Source organism: Bombus pascuorum, chromosome 5 (genome assembly GCF_905332965.1).
Source record: "Bombus pascuorum chromosome 5, iyBomPasc1.1, whole genome shotgun sequence".
NCBI lineage: Eukaryota > Metazoa > Arthropoda > Insecta > Hymenoptera > Apidae > Bombus > Bombus pascuorum.
In genome coordinates, this window is record NC_083492.1 from 5,854,096 (window position 1) to 5,872,940 (window position 18,845).

Sequence of the window (18,845 nt, forward strand, 5' to 3'; positions counted from 1 at the left end):
TGTTTGTCCCACGACGGATTCAGATAAATGGAGTTCTATCGTAACTGTATATTCTGGTAATATATGTAATAATATTCAGTATCGTAGCTAATATTCGCACAGTCGAAATGTACTCAAACATTCAGAGTTTGACGCAAAACTAAAGGGCCGTTTTCTTTCATTCAAATAAAAGTACCTGTTCCTTTCCCTCCTCTTACGTCTTTCCTCGTTCTTAACGATTTCACCTATCGATATACTCATGTACGATTCTTTTTCTACATTTTATAGATTTTCTACATTTTATTAAATTCTCGCGGTTGCACTGTGTTCCTCGTTTTCAAGACACCAACGAAAGAAAATTCGTAACGTTAATGAATCTTCCTTGCATCAACGGTGTGCGTAATATTATAGTCAAGCATCGAAAACGAGTATTTTATATAATTACTACTCGTTATTAACAATGCGTCAGTGATTGCACCGCTGCTTACGATAATTTTCGCGAGAAAAATAAACGAACGGCCGGCTATACAAAATATGCGGCGTAAGCAGCGTAACACGGTAGCAATTAAAATCACTTTCACTGCGCGAGGATGAAGCTCGCTTTAAGAGGTGCACTTTAATCGAGAAACATTAAGCTCCGACCGGATTAACTCGGAAGAAAAGAACGCGGCGAGATCGCCCCTTATTACGCGCCACGGGATGGTTTTTTCACGGTGGAAAAAATCTGGCTCGGCGTTTCTGGCCGTTTTCGCCCGCGGCAAATGAAATCACACCTATTAACTGCGTCAGGTTTAACGAAAATTTAAAGGGCGTGGAGGAAGGTTTTTGGATCTTTGTTTCGCGCCTCCGAGACGGATTTGCGTGTTATATTCAGCAGCTTGGCTACGAAGAAAGGCTGGGCATCTACCATGTTGAAAGTCAACCGTCCCAGCTATGCTTTCCAACGGGGGTAAAAGAGAAAGCGAGCGCTTCTGTGCGCCAACGATACGAGGAAAATGAGAGAAACGACGCGAGGGTTGGAAAGAAATCCGCAGTGGCTTAGAAGCGTTTGCATACTTCACGAATATACCTTTCGCGAATGTATCACGTGCGTCGTACGATGCATTTTAAAATTTCAGAAGAACCGTAACGAAACCACGCTATCACGATCATATTGGTTAAGTTTGCGATTTAACTGGAAATCCGCATTGTATAACGCGTTTAGAAACATCAGCACTGTAATGATATGTCATATTGGTCAAGTTAGAAACTATTGGGTTGGCAACTAAGTGATTGCGGATTTTGTCAATACAGCCTAACGACAAAATCCGCAATCACTTATCTGCCACCCAATACATATTGTACGTATCGTACAAAACGTTTGAAATCTCCTTAGCACAACGAAATTGCATATTTCAGAATGTTTTATAAGATGCGCGAACGATTATGTACGTAATACGACGTTTCAATATGTCAATGTATAGTACGTTTTGCACGATGCACAAAATATTTAGGTTTTCAGGTTGGTTTTTTCTTTTTTTTTAATTTTACCAATATAACCACGACAGTCGTGTCTGGTTGCAGCGCTAATGAAATTTCGAAACGTTTTATGTAATGCACGCGGTGTACCTATACATAAAAGCTTTCCGTGGCAATTGTTAAAATTGTTACTTTCCACTGTGCCTTTAATAGCCGTGTTTCTCGAAGAAATTTTCCGCTCTCAGCGCGCTCCACCGGGAAACCGCGATTAAAAAAACGTTTCTTACGTGGTCGCGCGTGCGCGTAAACCGGATATACATGGAAGACGGGAGTTACGGATGTCGAGTTGAGACGCTGGTCTTCGCGCGACTTTCCAATTACCAGAGTTCGTTGCTTCCGGAGGAACTGCTGCTTTTATGGCCGCGGGAATTATCGTTATAGAAGAACGTAATTCTTGGAGAAGGAATGATCGCGAGGTTATAAACTGAAAGTTTAGTTTGTCCGTTTTGTTGGTATTCTTGTGTCAGGGAGTTTGAGGAAATTTATAGCGTAAAAGAAGAATTTGATAGAATTCATAGAAACGCTCGTAATCATATTCGCGGAGGAATTAATCATCAGATCGGTGCAAATGTTTGCCCAAACGAAACTGATATAATCAAGTAAAACTGACGATTGCCAGAATTCTAAAACGCACGATTTCGAATCAAAGAAGAGAATTTTGAATTGAAGAAGAAAGAGCTTTCGATATTACAGGCCCAACCTAATACGATCTATTAGCCAATTTTCCAATTAAAATTCACGTTATCTTCTATCTCGAAAAGAGCCATACGAGGAGAAATTCGTAATTCTTAAATGATTTAATCAAAAAAGCAGCGGTCCGACGTTTCATCGATTGCTTTACCCGCGCTGCTCCGCATAACAAATCAATGCTCGTCATCGTGCTCTGTTGGAGCTGCTGGCACGTCAGATTCATCGCACCGCTAGCACGAGCATTCGTCGGTTCGCTCGCAGCAGGAGGAATCGCCGGCAATAAAGCATTCTTAGTTTTTTGATGCTCATAGGGAGAAGCGGCAGGGATAACGGCGTCGTGTCTCAGGGGTGTCGTGCAGCCACTTTTACACCTTCAGCCGATTCACCACGAAAATTTGCATGGCCCTTGGTCGTGGTGGTTGGACCGCGACGAGAAAAGGGGCGTCGAGACGCGTCGAGGCGTTGGGTTCAACAGCAACGACGACATAGAGGAAGAGAAGGGGAGAGAAGACCGCGAGACTTAAGGGCTCTACTCGCATCGAATTCCAAGCGTGCTCGCGCTACCTGCCTGGAATATAGTCTCGTCATATTTCCGTCCGGCCACCCCCCCGTTTCTCTCTTTTCCCTTCCCTTCTCTTCTCTTCTCTTCTCATCTTTTCTCATCTCTTTTCTCCTCTCTGTCCGTCTGACGCCTGAGCGATATTTTATTTGCAAAGCGGCTGCCTGCAGGTTGCCACTGCTTCTTCTTATCTTATGCGCGCAGGAATGTCTCCTTGCTAGCTTGAAGATTTCATGCTATCAAACGATGACAGCACCAGAAAGAGGAATAAAGAGAAGGAGAGGTACCGATCAAGTGAAATACATTTTGTTCGATTTTTACTTTCGATTCGTGTCGTTTGTCCGCTTCTTCGACGGTTTTATCTCTCGCCTTGTATCCTTGACCGTTTCCCTACGCCGCCGCCGCCGCCGCCCCTTTTTCTTCCTTTTTTCTTCCCTTTTTCTTCCTCTTTCTCTTGGTCGAGAGACGCGCGTGCTTCGCCGCTCATTTAACGAGGCAAAATAGAACTTCAAACAGTTTTAATGGAATTTTGAATGCAAGCTCTCCTTTATAACGCGTCGCGGTGTTCGCGTCTTAAGGGAAATTTGGTAGTTTCATGGCTCGTAGGAGAGAATACCCGAAAGTCCCTAGACTTTTCCGTACACGACTGCCAGTTTAATAGCTCGAAATTTTTTATATCGCTTTTGGTAGGCAGCTTGCTCGCGAAATTTCCCGTTTGCTTTCAGGTCGTAGGCCTTTCAAACGTGCTTCATAAACTTGGAAAGAAATCTTTTCTTTGGGGAGTTATTTATGCGGAACTTGGCTTGTTCGAAAGAATATATCGACGCAAGGAAAATTATGAGTTCAGAAAGGAAGTAAAAGATTATGAAATATGGAAAAATCAGCGAGTCGTTCGATATTAATAGATATGTAGGTTCTATTCAATTCGAATTGAACATCGCGTTGAAACCTTTTACATTTACCAAGCGATTATTATTTCTGTTACGTAATTACGATATTAATTGCGAAGTCCTTTTAAAGATATTTCAATGGAAATTACGACAGAAGAAGTACTGTCGGAATATTAAATAGCACTTAATATGAGTTACATTCTGTTGAAAGTGTTCTGACATTTCATTAGTATTAAAATTTCGTTAACTACAGGCATTAATATGTATAAAACATGGAAACTTTTAATTGGTAAAATTCTATCTCATAAAAGTTCCCTCCATCTTTCGTTCCTCCTATCTATTTTCATTTTTACATCTTCCTTTCCTATTCTACAAATTTTCCACCCCTCGAACATTAAAAAGAGAAACGTATCACAGAGCAACTACGATTCTATTGCTATTCGTAGAATCACAATAATTCATTCACATATATTTTCTACAAAACATCGATACATCCATCCATTCTCTCGTAATCCGATCCATCTGACGTTTGAACAATCTTTAACGTTACAAATTAATACAAGTCTTTACATCCGACGTGTTTCGCTTTTCTAAACAGCTACTGTATCAATCTTCCCTACCAATCTTCGTTTTTTTGTAATATCCTCTACCAGATACGTACATAGGTTTGCACGTTTAATCATTTATCTTGCTTTACGCAATTTTCTTATATTCTCTTATCCTTCGATCTCTGTGTACACGCTATTTTTCGCATTTCCGTTTCTTTGTCGGCGTTGTTCCTTTTATTTCCTTCTTTTTCTATTCCTCATTTTTCATCCGTCTTCGTTGCCTTTCTTTAATCGCGCGCACGCGCGTGGGCCCTTTTTCGTATCTACTTTCTTTCTCATTAACTCTCCCCTCTGATCTTTCTTTTTACTCTTGTTCAACTCGCTCGCTTACTCGTTTACTTATTCTTCGATCCATTCACTCCTTCGTTCTCATCGCGCTTTCATTTTTCTTTGTGTATGTGTTCGTGTAAGTGTGTGTGTGTGTGTATGCTTCTCTCTTTCTCTCTCTCCGATCTCTCAAGCGGACGCGACGGTACAATGAATTATTTATGAATGGCACCCAGAAACAAGTCGAATCGATCACGCTCGAGGGACCCGGCGCCTTGATACATATCCGTGACTATTAATCTCATCGAGTTACTCACGAAAGGAAAAGTGATTAATTTCGTTGCAATGTCCCCGAGAATGTTGCCGATCGGAATGTCTTTGATTACAACCGGTCAAACTTTTCTGTCAAACGCTTTAAAGATTACAGGTACGGGATGAAGATGTAAATAGCCGAAGTGTTACCTGACGATATTCCGGTTTCATATTGTTAAAAGCAATGTTAATCCTAGAGTTTCGTAGAGATATCTCTTTCACGAAGCTGATAAATTCTAGCGGACCTGTTTATTCGTATTTACGTAGTTTCGTTCCGTTTGTATTTATTTAGCCGTATTTATTTCTTTCCTACGCGTGTAATTACGAAACTAACTTGCAAATGGAATTTTTCAATATTTGTATGGGTGCTTCGTAATTTACGATAAATTCAATTTATACGCGGCACCGAAATTGATCAACTCAGAGGAGGTGGTTCGAAGCTTCCAAATTCGAAAAATATATTTTCTACGGTATATTTACGATAAATTGAATTTTCACGCACGCAACGAAAATCGGTCAACTGCGCGTAGATCGAAAGCTTAAAACTCGAGGAACGAAGCAGTGACGTTAGCTTCGCTTCCGAAGGATTTGATTATCAACCAGCGACGCGACGATACGTTTCGTTTGCTGTTCTATCTACGAAAGTGACAAGCGTCTGGCATAAAAATTCTCGATGTGCACCGAAACACGTCGATATAATCTACGCGGAATCGTATCGAAAATTCAAAATCCACGACAGCTCGCGTATTCCACGCGATTCATCGTTGAAGATTATATTTTGTTGAAATCGCGCGCGCGCGCCTTCTCGCGAACGCTTCCGAACCTCGGAGGTGGAATGTTAAACGAAAGAATCGCAGCTGCGACTAACCGTGGAGAAATTTTCGACCGACTGGGAAATCACATCTATAAGCAATGACTGGAAACGCGTTCAGTGCTCGGTATGCTGGATCGAAACGAAAGGCGATATATACAGAGGAACAGCGAGAACGACGAAGAAGTAGTAGCATCCTTCGAGCTAGCAGTAGGAAGTAGAAAGACGTTGATGTTTCACAGGTCGTACGATGTACGTTGCTGTTTTCTCGAGGTTCTCTCGCATGGGTAACGATGCGCAGCATAAAATGCAGCACAGAAATACTGTAAGGAGGTCCTCGTCGTACGGTGTCGTCGGATGTTTCAACGGAATAATAAAACGCGCAACCTTCCCTTTCCTCTCATTTTTTCCCATCGTTCTATCCACTTTTCTTCGCCACCACGCTCCACTTTCTTTCTGTCTCGACGGGTAACTTAATTTTATTCTTTTCTTACCTTCCTTTATCGATCGTCGAGCTTTGTCTCGCCGAACGTTTTCTCCAGGTTCAATTTGTTCGAAATCTGTAACCTCGTCGAGATGAACGCGAACAATAATATGCACGATGTTTATGCAACGATGATATCGTTCCGTAAGTTTGGTATCGCGCGTGGAATTTTATTTTGGATGAAAATTACGCGTCTATCCTTGTCGAGGCAAACGTGAAGAATAATGAGGAGAATGTTCATCGAACGATTTACTACTCTTCTGCCTTTGGAACATTGGCTTTTGACGAGGCAAAAGATGGAAGGATGTTTTATGATGGTAAAAAATTAGATAATCGTACCTGCGAAAGAGAGGAGGTTCGTGCACGAGCAGATGAAAGTCGTTTTCGGAGCAGACTTCACGGTCACGATGGTGAACCGCGCATTTAAAGCTTCTAGTTCGTTTGCCACTCATCTGTAACAGAGATAATTAATTATTATTGATCGTTGTTCGAAGTCAGGATTTTATTCGGAGATTTAAAAAACATAGGTCTGCCGAGGGTTAATAATCGATAAATTTACAGCAACGTTTAGATCGTATCTATTGGAAGAGAAAGAGAAGTTTATTACTACGAGCACGAGTCGACTATAAATTTATAGCCCATTTAAAAAAGTTCTTAATTTTTGTTTATTTACTCAAATTACCCAGGAATGCGGCTACCTCGTTATTCACAAAAGTACAAAAACTGATATGCTCCTACGTGCAAATGTCGAATGTGTTAACGTATCATAATTGCATAATTCGTTTTCCTCGATTAAAATGTCCTGTCCAGAGGTTTTCCATTTTCCAAGGTATATTCAAATGTTCGAAGCTTCTCACGATTTTTATTTCTCAAGTAAAGTTACATCGTACCGTTGCGAAATAATAACGAAATATTTTATATCGAATAGAGAAAAACAATGTTCATTTCAACTTATTTACCAGTCACAAACATATCTGGAAATGTAAGAACCATAAGAGGGGCATAGCCGACTTTATGAAGTAGAAAGGAGCACGTCGATGTTTCAGAGAATCTCGTGGCATCAAGGATGCACACGCGCCATTATCGTAGAAAAATGTTGAAAGGACAAGATCCGACGAAACGATCGATTTGACGGCAAGTCAACGACACAAAAGGTGGCTGCAGTTCTTGGCACGATCCTTTGGAAGGAAGCTCGACTCGACGCTGCTCGAGCTGCGGTGTCTGATATTTGGATCAGGATCCGTTAACGCGGTTAGGCAAATGCGAGCAGAAACGCTAGCAAACTCCTTCAGCTAAGTCGTGTACATAGAACGGCCCTGTACCACGAAGACACGAACAAACATCCACAAACACGAGTACCGTCTTACGCGTGCAGTTTGTACCAATGTAGAAGGAAGAGAGTGTGTGCACAGTGGCGTAAGAGCTTCCTACATTACTATCCATCGACCATGGAACCCGCTCGCTATCGTATTTACTGGTGCACGATAGTTGTTTTAGGGTACGAGACCTGTGGGCCAATGAATTTCTCGTCAATGTCGCGAATAATTTAAGTAGAACGATAATCGTTCGTCGAAGAAAAGGATACGAACGAAAGATGAAGTTACCCGAGTATCTGCCTTTTTTTTTACTATTGTACGAAGAATCTACTCGGGACAAAGCTAAACTGTTTCTTTAAATAACGAACAATCTTTTCTCGTGTTTATTTATTTTGAAGATTCGAAGGTCGTTGGTATTTCTTTAAATAGAATCTTATGTATCTTTTAACACCGGTGGATGTGATTTTCTTTTCCCTATACAAATAATCTAAGTACGTACAGAAGTTTAGAGAATAACTACATAAATAGTTACATACGCTTAAAAGGTATTTCCATTTTAACTTGATGAAACGCTGTGGTGGAACGTAAAGGAAACGTAAATGCAAGAATATCATTTTGCGTCTTTTCTTCTCTTTCGTACGCCAAGTTGCACGAAATTAAGGTTAAAATATCATTTAATCTATTTTCAGACACAAGCAGCTTAATACTCTTGTATAGGAGAATAAGAAAACGCATCAATTGATGGATAAAAAGGTATAGTATCCCTACGTCTAAGAACGTACCGGTAGCCTTGGAATCTCGCGAAGAAACGACCTTGAGAAGAAATTCTTTCCACCGTTACGTGTGCCCCTTCAAGTAGTTTAACTTTGTCCTGAGCAGTTTTTTCCAGACAATCGTACACAAGGCAGATATTTAAGCGATCTCATTCAGCTGAGACACACTGTACATGTATACCGTGTATGTACAACCTGTGTATGCGTAGAAAAAAGTTGAAGAAAAACTTTAGGAGCATACAGTACTCATCGAAACAAGCAAAAACGTCTTAATAAACATGGGTTCGCAAACCACTAGTTTCTGAGTTACGAGGTGTTTTTGCCAGTAGGACATTACCTTTACAACATATGTTCAATATGTCTCCCGTTCATTTCCACGCACACTTCCACACGTTTTCTCATAAAAGCGTGCATACTTTGAAAGATGCCTGGCGTTTCTTCATATCACTTGGCAGTACTTTTTCATTCGTTGTATCAACTCATTTAAAGAAGCAGCTGTTTTCCTATAAGTCATACGTTTATACGTTAAGCTGCGAAACTAATAGTTTCTCGATTCACGTTTATTAACATCTCTTTGTTTTCCCTGTTTCGACCAGTACGTGTCAATTTTTCCCCATCCTGTTATGTTATTTCATACTTTAGACGATGTACAATTTTCAGACATTGTTCGGATGATAGCCTGACGCGTTCGATGCGAGAGGATCTCTAGGGTTGCTATCTTTTCTGATGGAAAAAATCGGGACAAGTTCTTTTATTCGGTTTTGCTTGAAAAATGGCTGGAACAGTTAGATCGTCGTAGATGAAATTTCACTTATTTGCGCTCGATAGTAGAAACGAAACGCGACTGTACGTCTTTCTCTTCCTCGTTGAAACATAGCTACGATAAATGTAGATTTCTTATTAAAATAGAATGTAAATCATGTTCTTACGTATATGTACGTAGATGCTCGTACACGTTAAATCGGTGCGAAATTTCGGAGAATTTTCCAAGGCGGCGACAGTGCGCGGTGATGGGCCGAAACAAAGCACGATGGAGCGAGTTCTGGCTGCACGGAGAACCAGCTGCCGGAAGCCGCAGTGTTTCTTGCTCGTTTGATTGCCAAAAAGAAGCGGTCGCGGAGGAAGAACAGCGGCAAGGGTGCACGCCGATGAACTTCGTGGAACGTCTAGCCGGCCAAGAGAATTAAATTTGCCGTTGCCGTGGAATCGGTATTCCTATTTGCCACGCCTCGGAGCGTATCCCTTGTCCTTTCTGCTTCTTTTTTCACCATTTCGTTTTGTATCCCCCAGCAAATTTTTTTACCTCTTAATGACCAATAAATTGTCGTCGTATAATGGTTCATCTCGTGATTTAAACGTCCATTCATAAGATATTGTACATATGAAAATTTGATCGTGTTGATCACCACCGTAACACATTAATATCTGTTAAATGATTTACTTAAATTGTCGCTCAATATCCACATTCATATTCATATCCTTAATATTTTATTTCATTTAGTCGTTTATTTTAATATCAATAAATTTTTCAAGAAAAATATATTATATCTTTATGGTTGCCAGCTGGTTATAATTATAAAAATAGGTTTGATAATTCTCAGCGGTGAACGAAAGAAAAATCTATACATTAAAGAATCAAGAGTCTTTGTAATCTTAGTTTAGTCTGGTAAAACGATCAACATCGTCAAATTAATCTTCGAACTTGCATTCGTAATTAAACCGCAGATAAAATCCTACCGCTGTAAAATTACCGCCGTTAATCAAGCTGATCCCTTTTCTCGCTAAAAAAAGACAAATTAAACACTTAGGAAATCTGGTCAATGCATTTACAAATCTCCTTTAATCAACCGGCGTAGCTTCTAACTCACTTTCGTAATTTCCACTAATTTCCAAGATCAAAGACGAAGAATAGGGTATAGTGGCGTAACCGTAGGACAGTTGGGACGTTAATGAAAAGGTGGCAGGTCGTCGTTTGCCTTTAAATATCCGTTGGTCACGTGTTACATCTAGGAAGGTTTTACCGCGCAATGAAGCAGCGGAGATTCGTTGCCAGCCAGTGTCCGGCTAAGTAAGTAAATCTTCGACGTGAATTTACGGTCCCGGAGGGAGTCGGTTCGTGTGTCTCGTCGCCGTGGCCGGGATCGATAGTATCGCAGAAGGAGCCCAAGGGCTCGTTCTATTAATCTCGATCGTTTGTTCGGAGTTTATCGCCGTGCAACGATGTATCCAGGATATTTAGAAGAGCTTGGCCACGCTCGAAACACCAGCGAAGCTTTTTGCCGGCGACTTGTGGATTCTAGCATGAAATTTAATCTGTTGTTCGTCGCTTATCGCGAGGCTGGAAACCTTGCGAGCATCGTGTAAGATAAAACCATGGAACCGAGATAGAAAAGCGGAGTAAACGTGCTTACAGCGAGGCGCGCAATTTTAAAATCTACGGGTGTGCAAAACGTAAACGTATAAATGTAGTTTGTCGTGCTTTTGGTTTTCCCGGATCAATCGGGAAAGTGCAACGCGTAACACGATTGATCTGAAAAACCAAAAGCGTGACAGCCATCGACCATCGTGAAAGCTTAAAATCTGAAATAAACGCAGTTACCTGATTGCCAATGATATCAAAGTGGAAATTAAACAAACATAGTTTGCATATTTTTCTACCATTGAAATACGAATAAACGAATAAACGAATAAACGTACAGCTCCAAACGTACCGACTTGTTTGGTATACGATGCAGCTGAACTAATTTTCTAGTGATATTTTCCTGAAACATATCCTTCGTACTAATTAACAAATACCATTTTACGTAGCAATATTTTATGTATCGTACAGAACGATCACTTTTCCTTAAAAATTACCTATTAAATTAAATCTGTTCACCAGACTAACGCTGTAATAGAGCTATAAAGAACTATAATACATAATAAAACTATAATAGAAAATTGCTTGTAGGTGGAAAAACCACGATGCTGAAAAGGCTATACGAGAAAAGATCGATACGCAGAGTTTGGACAAAGTCTGGATAACGTTGCTCAAGGCAAATGAGTTCGTGGAATGTCGGCGGTGCTGTGGTTTCAATCGGACGATAACAGAGATCGATGGGAAACGCGTGGTCCGACGCCTTCCGTCGAGGGATGGTCAATGAGGGGCGAGGTACGCGCACGGCTATTATAGCGCGAACATAGCAAACGCAGACCGACGAGTCAGCTCGTCGTAAACACGAGTACAACCGGCCAGTTTAATTCGATTAGGCCGCGATCATCGGACTGCTCGATCGCCCGGCAGCGAATTCCCTTGCTAACTTCGCGCTCTTGCGCGTTCCGCAATCTAATGACGGTCCTATAAACGATACTCGGCCAACCGGCACGGGTTGATAAACGCGTTGCATTCTTCAAATTGTACGGTCCACGAGTGAACACCGAAAATGCCGAGCTAGAATGTCAAATGCCAGGTGAAAATGAAAATTGTGTTTATACGTGGACGAGAAGATAAACGAGTTTTCCAATTGCTGTTTTTAAAACGTTTCATAGTTAACGATATTTGTCTCTTTAATGGTATTCGGAAAAATAAAACCGAGTCTTGGATGGTATTTATTTTTGCGCTCTATGTAGGAAGATCGTGCGTACGTGCGTCGATGAGGATAAAATCGAGTGTCTTCTTTATGTTTTGTAATTAATAGACAGGAACGTTTGTCGGACTACAGAGATATTTTCGTTGATATTTATACGTCTATAATTAATAAACAAAGTCTCAAATGTAATCTCTTTCTACATTCTTTTACAAAATTTACATTTTTTACTATCTATCACCGAATCGCACAAGTTAGAAAGATAGTTTCCTACGATTATTCCATCACGTTCGAAACTTCCCAAGTACAAGTATAATTTTTTACTACAGGCTAGATAATCCGTTTGTCGAAAAAACCTGCAATTATTCCCCAACAAAGGAACAGCGGTAGAAAGGAAATGGAGAAAGTCGCAAAAAAAAAAAGGATAGGAAGAAGTAAGAGAATAAAAAGGGAGAAAGGCGCAATCAAGGTAGATATCCCCCGATCGTTTTAGGAAGATATGCCTGTACACGTAGGGGCGAATAAGAGACGCAATTCCCGTGGATCCAGTCACGTGTTCCAACCCCTAGGAGGGTACGGTAACACGTATACGCGCGGCTACATAGAGTGAATTTTCCGGAGCATTGTCGAGAAGCACGGCTCTATTCGATTTCGAATCGAATCGAATCGAATGAGCTTGGAGAAGGGGGTGGTTTGCAACGGACGAGCGGGAAACCGACGTTTGCGCGAGCCGGAGAATTTACCCCATTGGCCAGCCTAATGGCACGGATTTCATTATGCCGGGTTTACACGGGGCCGGGCCTACATTACGTGGCAAGTCGGCCCTCCGACCATTTGGAATGCAAAACTGTTGCCTGCGCAAATTTGCTTCCAGAGAATATTGGTCCGTGGAATGGTTTAATCGTGTTGACGGTCCCACGAGAAGAGCCTCGCCTCGTGAAATGTTAAAGGAGTCCACTGTATCGGCTGTCTTCCACTTTTCCCTAGAAAACCCTGAGATGATATCGATCAATTATTTAAGACCAGGCCACGAAATAGAATTGCAGCTGTAATTTTGTACTTTACATCCCCTAACGAAGCTTGTTCCTGTGAAGGTAGATCGTATAAATAGCTGCTTCGGGGGGAACAACAGCTTTCTTATGAAAAAGCAAATCGTTTAATTATTCGAGATAGAAGCTTGGATACAGATTATAATTTGTAATTCGTGGGTCCTGAACGAAGGTTAAAATGGTAAATCTTTTTCTTTTTTTCTTTTTTTTTTATAGAAATAGAAACGTTTCGTAGGTAGGTCTGAGATTATCGAAAAAATTATAGCTTGATATCATTTCACATACGGTGGCGTGTGAAAGTTGCTGACCGAAAGTGACGCGCGGAAGGATTTTAATTGTTCAACGTTGAGCTCGGGAATGCTGTATGTAAAAGATACAGTAGAAGAAATAAAAATGTAGGAAATTATTAGAAATAATATCGAAACATTGGTAGATAGATTGTTTTTCTAGTTAGAAGGAAGTTTTGGGGAAATTTCCCAACGTGTCGATGTAATCGCGTAATTCTGTAAAAACGAAGCTCCTATAATTCCATAGTTACACTTTAATCCAATCGCGTGAAACACTCTGTATTTTCGCCGTCTGCTCGTCCTTTATTTTTCCGCCAATAATCAGACGAGAAGAGCGGCAAGAAAAATAGTTCCTCAGGCGAAAGGGTAAATCGGAGATCGAGCGGGCCTCGTACAAGTTGAAGAACGTGCGAGATTTTTCAACGAGAAGGATATAGGGGCTTTTTTGCCTCCATTTCTCTCTCACGTTTATGGCTATGATCTCAAAGGAGGCACACATCATTTTTAGGTTTGAAATTAAGTTTGGCGAGATTCCAGCGTATCGACGTGAGAATCCCTCTCTTCCAGTACGCTCACGTGCAAACGTAATCCACTAGACGGTACGCTTAAAGCTTTCACGATAATTGGACTGGTTTATGCGGGCATAAACAACTCACGACAGATTTAGCCCATAAAATTTGATTAACATTCCTCTTTCATGGAATTAATAAATATGATTAAATTTCGTTGCCACGTCTCTTTCGTATTTCTTCGTATTTTTTCTCCCATTCTCTTCTGTTTCCTATCCTTAGCGAAGACGGTCGATCCGAAACGATTGGAAACAAACGAGCGCCAATTTTTAACAGAACCGCGACCGAAGACGTGTTTGTTCCTTTTCTCTCTCTCTCTCTCTCTCTTCTCTCCTTTGCAGAAAGAAACTTTTCCGTGGGCACGTTAAACGCGCGTTAAATAACGAAACAAACCCGTTAAGAGCGCCGTATAATTTAAGTCTGTTATAAGCTTGTTTGATAAATTGCGGATCGGAGAGTAAATTGAAGCATTTATCAAGTAATTTTATTAACCCGAGTTTATCGTATGCAAGACCGAAGAAGGAAACGGATTCACTTCGGCGAAATTAATTCTACACGTTAGGCGAAACGCTTTTTTGCATGGCAAGCTCGTGAAAAAACCTTCTCCATCGCATAATTAGATTCTCGGGGTTTTCCACCTTTTTATGCGGCTAACGCTACGCCTTATACGTATATATATATGTATATCGAACTTGGTACGCAAATCTGACAGAGGTAAATTGCACTTTTTGTACGTCGGTGATTTTTGTATCAGCGTTTTCACGCGTCTTACTCTATTTTTTTCTCTTTTTTCCGGAAATGCTGAGGTTGTCAATTTTTCTCTGCGCGCGGAATATGCGTTTCACTAGACGGGAACGAAAGTGTGCGACTGCAGATCGAAAGTATTTTCAATGCATCTCGTGAGAGCGTTTGTCGTTCTAGAATTATAGAATCATTGAGAATATTAGTAAAAGAATCGATACAACTCGTTAGTTCCTTTTCGTACAATATGTTTCGTACAAATCGTAGTGAATTACATTGTGAGAGAAAAACAACGACTACCAACGAATTACACGTAACTCGAATAATTACATATTGTAGTTTCTATAGTTTTGTTGGAATCTTTTTTCCATTTATCTTACGCTTCTTCGTGGAAATTGTGGAAAAATGAATTAGTAGATGAATGACGAGGAAGAAGAAGAAGGAGAAGAAGAAGAAGAGGAAAGTATTATCATACAGAGAAAATGTTGTTTCGAGCAATCGTATTGTCTTATTGTTAGAGGAGACAAATAATTGCCTTATTTCAATTGGTAAACGCATTCAATGGTTATTGCTATTATATACAAAAGTGGTCCACCGTTAAGGGAATTTTTTCTTTGGAAGATTGCATCAAAAGAAGAGCAGAGTGAGTGGAGGTAAAGTCGACGAAATATTGAAACAGAAATTGCGACAATTCGTTGCGGAGGAAAGAACTGTTTCAAAGAGTAATGTTATTCTAAAGGCGTATAAAACGTTTAAATTGTATTTCTTTCAATAAGTTTAGACCGCCTGTTATTGTTCAAAATATTCATTTTCCATTCGCCAAAAGTTATATTCTAACAATTGCTCGAACATTGACTACGCTTTTCTTAATATGCTCGTGTTTCAAACACGATATATCACGTTATACTTGAGTGGAAGAATTTTGCAAATATTTAACGGAAATATTTCACTTCGTATATTTTTATATAGAATTCTTTTGCTTTTAAAAAGTAAAGGACAGGTGTACGTGTATGCGATTTCTTTTTTTCGAATCTTTAAATATCGGATGATTTTATTACGTTGTGTCAATGGGAAATTCTTTTCCTGAACAAGATTTCACCAAAGAACGTTTGCCGAGTTTTTATAGGGGAATCGCGGTCCCTCTAGCGAATCGATGCAAACTAGTTTAAATTTGATATAAAAATTTCTACGCGCCAGCTACCTGTTTCGTTATTCTGAAAATAATTCACGAGAATTTAGAGTCGGACGAGCCGAAATACGGACAAAATTGTTCACAAATTATTTTTCGCTGAAGCGTAACGTGATACTAATCTCGTTAACTAACCACTGTTTCATAACAGCTGAAACTTTCATTTCGATGCTCTTTCATTTTCTGAAATTGACATTTAACGAGAATAGAATCGATTCTTCTATTATAGATGCCACGAGCATTGAAATATTTAACATTAGAAAAATGAGAAAATAATTTGCAAGGTAGATAGGCCATGCAGGGAATAAAAGGGGCGAATCGACTGCAGTTTGATCTATCGAGAGGCGTTCATTGCAATTTTAAAGCGATCGAATCCCTCGGTGCAGTCGAACGACGTTATATGCGGCTTCGTCGACCACGACACAGAATTCCGAGGTTACAGCTTGCCCACAACTGGTTACCCGCTGTTCAATTAACAATTACGAATGAATATTAATTGCAAGCTCTCCAATTTTCGGAAGTGACGCGACTGAATGTCGACTAGAAACGTTGCCTCGCACGTGATAATGACGCGCAACGCGCTACATAATCGATTAAATGGCATTTGCGGCCCTCCATCAAAATTGGTCATCTTAATGCTCGTTAATTACCCATTTCTCACCATATAATATCTTGTTCATTTTTTACATCGGTAGAAAGGAAACAGATACATTTAATTGCATTTGAAATTAGATAATTTAGTAATTCGGTGTACCCGTAGTAAACCAACGTTAGTGATAGAGCTTCTTATTACAAGTATAATAAAGTGCTGGCGAAATTTACGCAGCGATATTTAAAGAGTCGTCGCAAAAGGGAAACTTGAACGCTGAAATGCACGGTAATTTCAGCCGCCAAAGAAGTTTATTAAGCTTCGCAGACTGGTTTGATTTTGTATCATAGAATTTTCAAAGAACAACGCGTCTTCGCTTTCTTATCTCGTCCTTTAACGTACAAGTATCTTCGAGGAAAATTAAAGCAACGAAGTAGACACAGACGTTTTGTTCTTCGAAATTTCTTCATTCTCGGAATTCTGTAAGGAATCATGGATGAACATCTTCTCCATAAAAATTGAACGATCCATTAATCTCGCCGCACGGTACTTTCCACTCAACTGAAGCGAGAAACTAAATGTTTTTCCTTGGTTATATACACACTCCTACGAATATCATTTCACTTGGATCCAACGTTTCTCTGATCAATTTTCTACTCCGCCTAATAACCACCTTGTCAGAGAACCTTATCGACGCACGTTACCTTCTTTCATTTCGCCGAGACTCTAGCAGATCGAATGAACGATCTGACGTGGTAAACGACGCAATACACGCAAAGGAATCGATACTAATTAACCGAGATTTCGGCGGGCAGGCGATCGTGTAAATCGATCTAGTAATACCAATCAGATCAATCGAGATAAAGCTGATCCGAGTAAATCGAATCGAAACTGGCAACTCCAGTTTCTCCTCTCTCTCCCTCTCTCTCTCTCTCTCTCTCTCTCTCTGTAGAGGATGTGTTTCGTCTCGTATGACAAGTTTGCTTGCCTTAGAGGGCCCCGCGCAGTTCGTTACAACCGAGGTCACGCACAGAACGACAATGAGAAAGAGGCTGCGACGGTGAAACGCGAATCAAAATCCGGTGCGCCCTGTTCCGTCTGTTCTCTGGTCGTCTGGGTCGTTACAAAGGATCGTTAACCGTGTTTCCACGTGGCCATCGTGGCTCGTTACCGGTTCCTCGTGTATTTCGCCGACATCTGTAGCTGGCACGAGCAAATCATAGAAATCAGATAACAACGATATACCCGCCTCTGCGAATTTGTGTCGCCGAGACCGTCTCCCCTTTTGCTCCGCCTTCTCCTGCACGTTCTTCTATTACGAGGAAGGACCACTTCGTTTACATATCTATGCGAGACTTACCCCTCTGGAGCGCCCTTCGACGATCGCCCCTTTCGAAGCACGCGCTTCAACGCGAGGTCGCATTCGGTTCCTTATTCACGCACCCTAAGTCTGTTACCTGAATCCAAACACGTGGACGTATACGCGCGTAGAGACGCATATTCGATTTCCAGGTTGCCGGAATTTTCGTCTCGCCCTTTCGATGTTACACGGAGTCGGTCGTTTTCAGTGGCTATCTTGATTTCGTGCCGCGGATTAGAAATTGCAGCGTTTGGATCGTAGTGCGACGAGGTGTGCGTGTATACCGCGCGATTCAACTAGGATCGTTGGCGAAATTTTATAAGTTACGAGTTAAGAGCGTTAACGAATTGCCGTGTATAGTATCTAGGAGTTTGGCAATGACAGTGTCACAGAGCCATGAATTAGCAATAGAAAAACTAAGGGGCCCTAACGAACATCCCGCAGACCATCGAAACAACAAGGTAGAGTGTTCCAGTGTTAGGAAACAGTAACAGCGTGGCCACCTCTGACCTGGCCCTGGCGAAGGTTATAAACCTTCTCAAAGTCAGCTCTCGACACACTCTGTTCTAACATTCTTAACTGTCACTCTGTCGGATTCGTATAATAAATTCTGCCAGTATATCTAAAGTCTGAATTTTTCTTACCTTACTCGTGAAACGCTTAAACTTACGCCAGATCGTTCGAAGGATGCGAGGGAACGACCAGTGATTTCTTAATTTCACCACTCGCCGTGTTTTCCACGTGATAACAGAAACGAGATTACAAGCCGAAGATAGTCGATCACTCGGGTAACAGCGTTCTTCGATGTAAAATTCTGAATTTATAAGGAAGAAGTTTATAATCTGTTCCTCGTAACTTTACGATTCTTATGGATGTTGTTGGCTGGTAAACTATTATGTAAGGGTTGCTTGGTAGTAGCATTAGAGGAAACGTTCGTCGACAAATCGTCGAACTTAAATTCGGAGGTAATAGCTCGCCTGCAGTAATTTTACAGAGCGACGTCTCTACTTTCGATTTTTCCCAGAAATCAGCGAAATCAGCGAAATCAACGAGAGTGAAAGGATCGGCGATTAAACGTTGGAGAATCAACCCCAATATCCGAGCGTCCACCTATCCGCTAACAAAGCCAAGAAAAGTATCTACGATCAGCTGGAAAGTCGAAAAACCGTAAATCAAGATTACTCTCGTTAACGATGGAAATATTCCACTGTTTCCTCTAACTCTCTGACTAACGCCGTGAAACTTGTAAAACCACTTCCTTGAGTCGTCGAGAGGAAGTTCCGTGTTG

General features: G+C 40.9%; 1 protein-coding gene across 3 annotated transcripts in view; it reads right to left on the reverse strand.

The window, feature by feature from the left end:
* Positions 1 to 18,845, reverse strand: part of LOC132907363 (protein rhomboid) — a 500,462-nt gene that overhangs the window by 158,758 nt on the left and 322,859 nt on the right. For all 3 annotated transcript variants that reach the window (XM_060960390.1, XM_060960389.1, XM_060960391.1), the window contains one exon: positions 6,458 to 6,570. In XM_060960390.1, the coding sequence (XP_060816373.1) occupies positions 6,458 to 6,570 (113 nt within the window). The remainder of the gene's footprint in view (positions 1 to 6,457; positions 6,571 to 18,845) is intronic.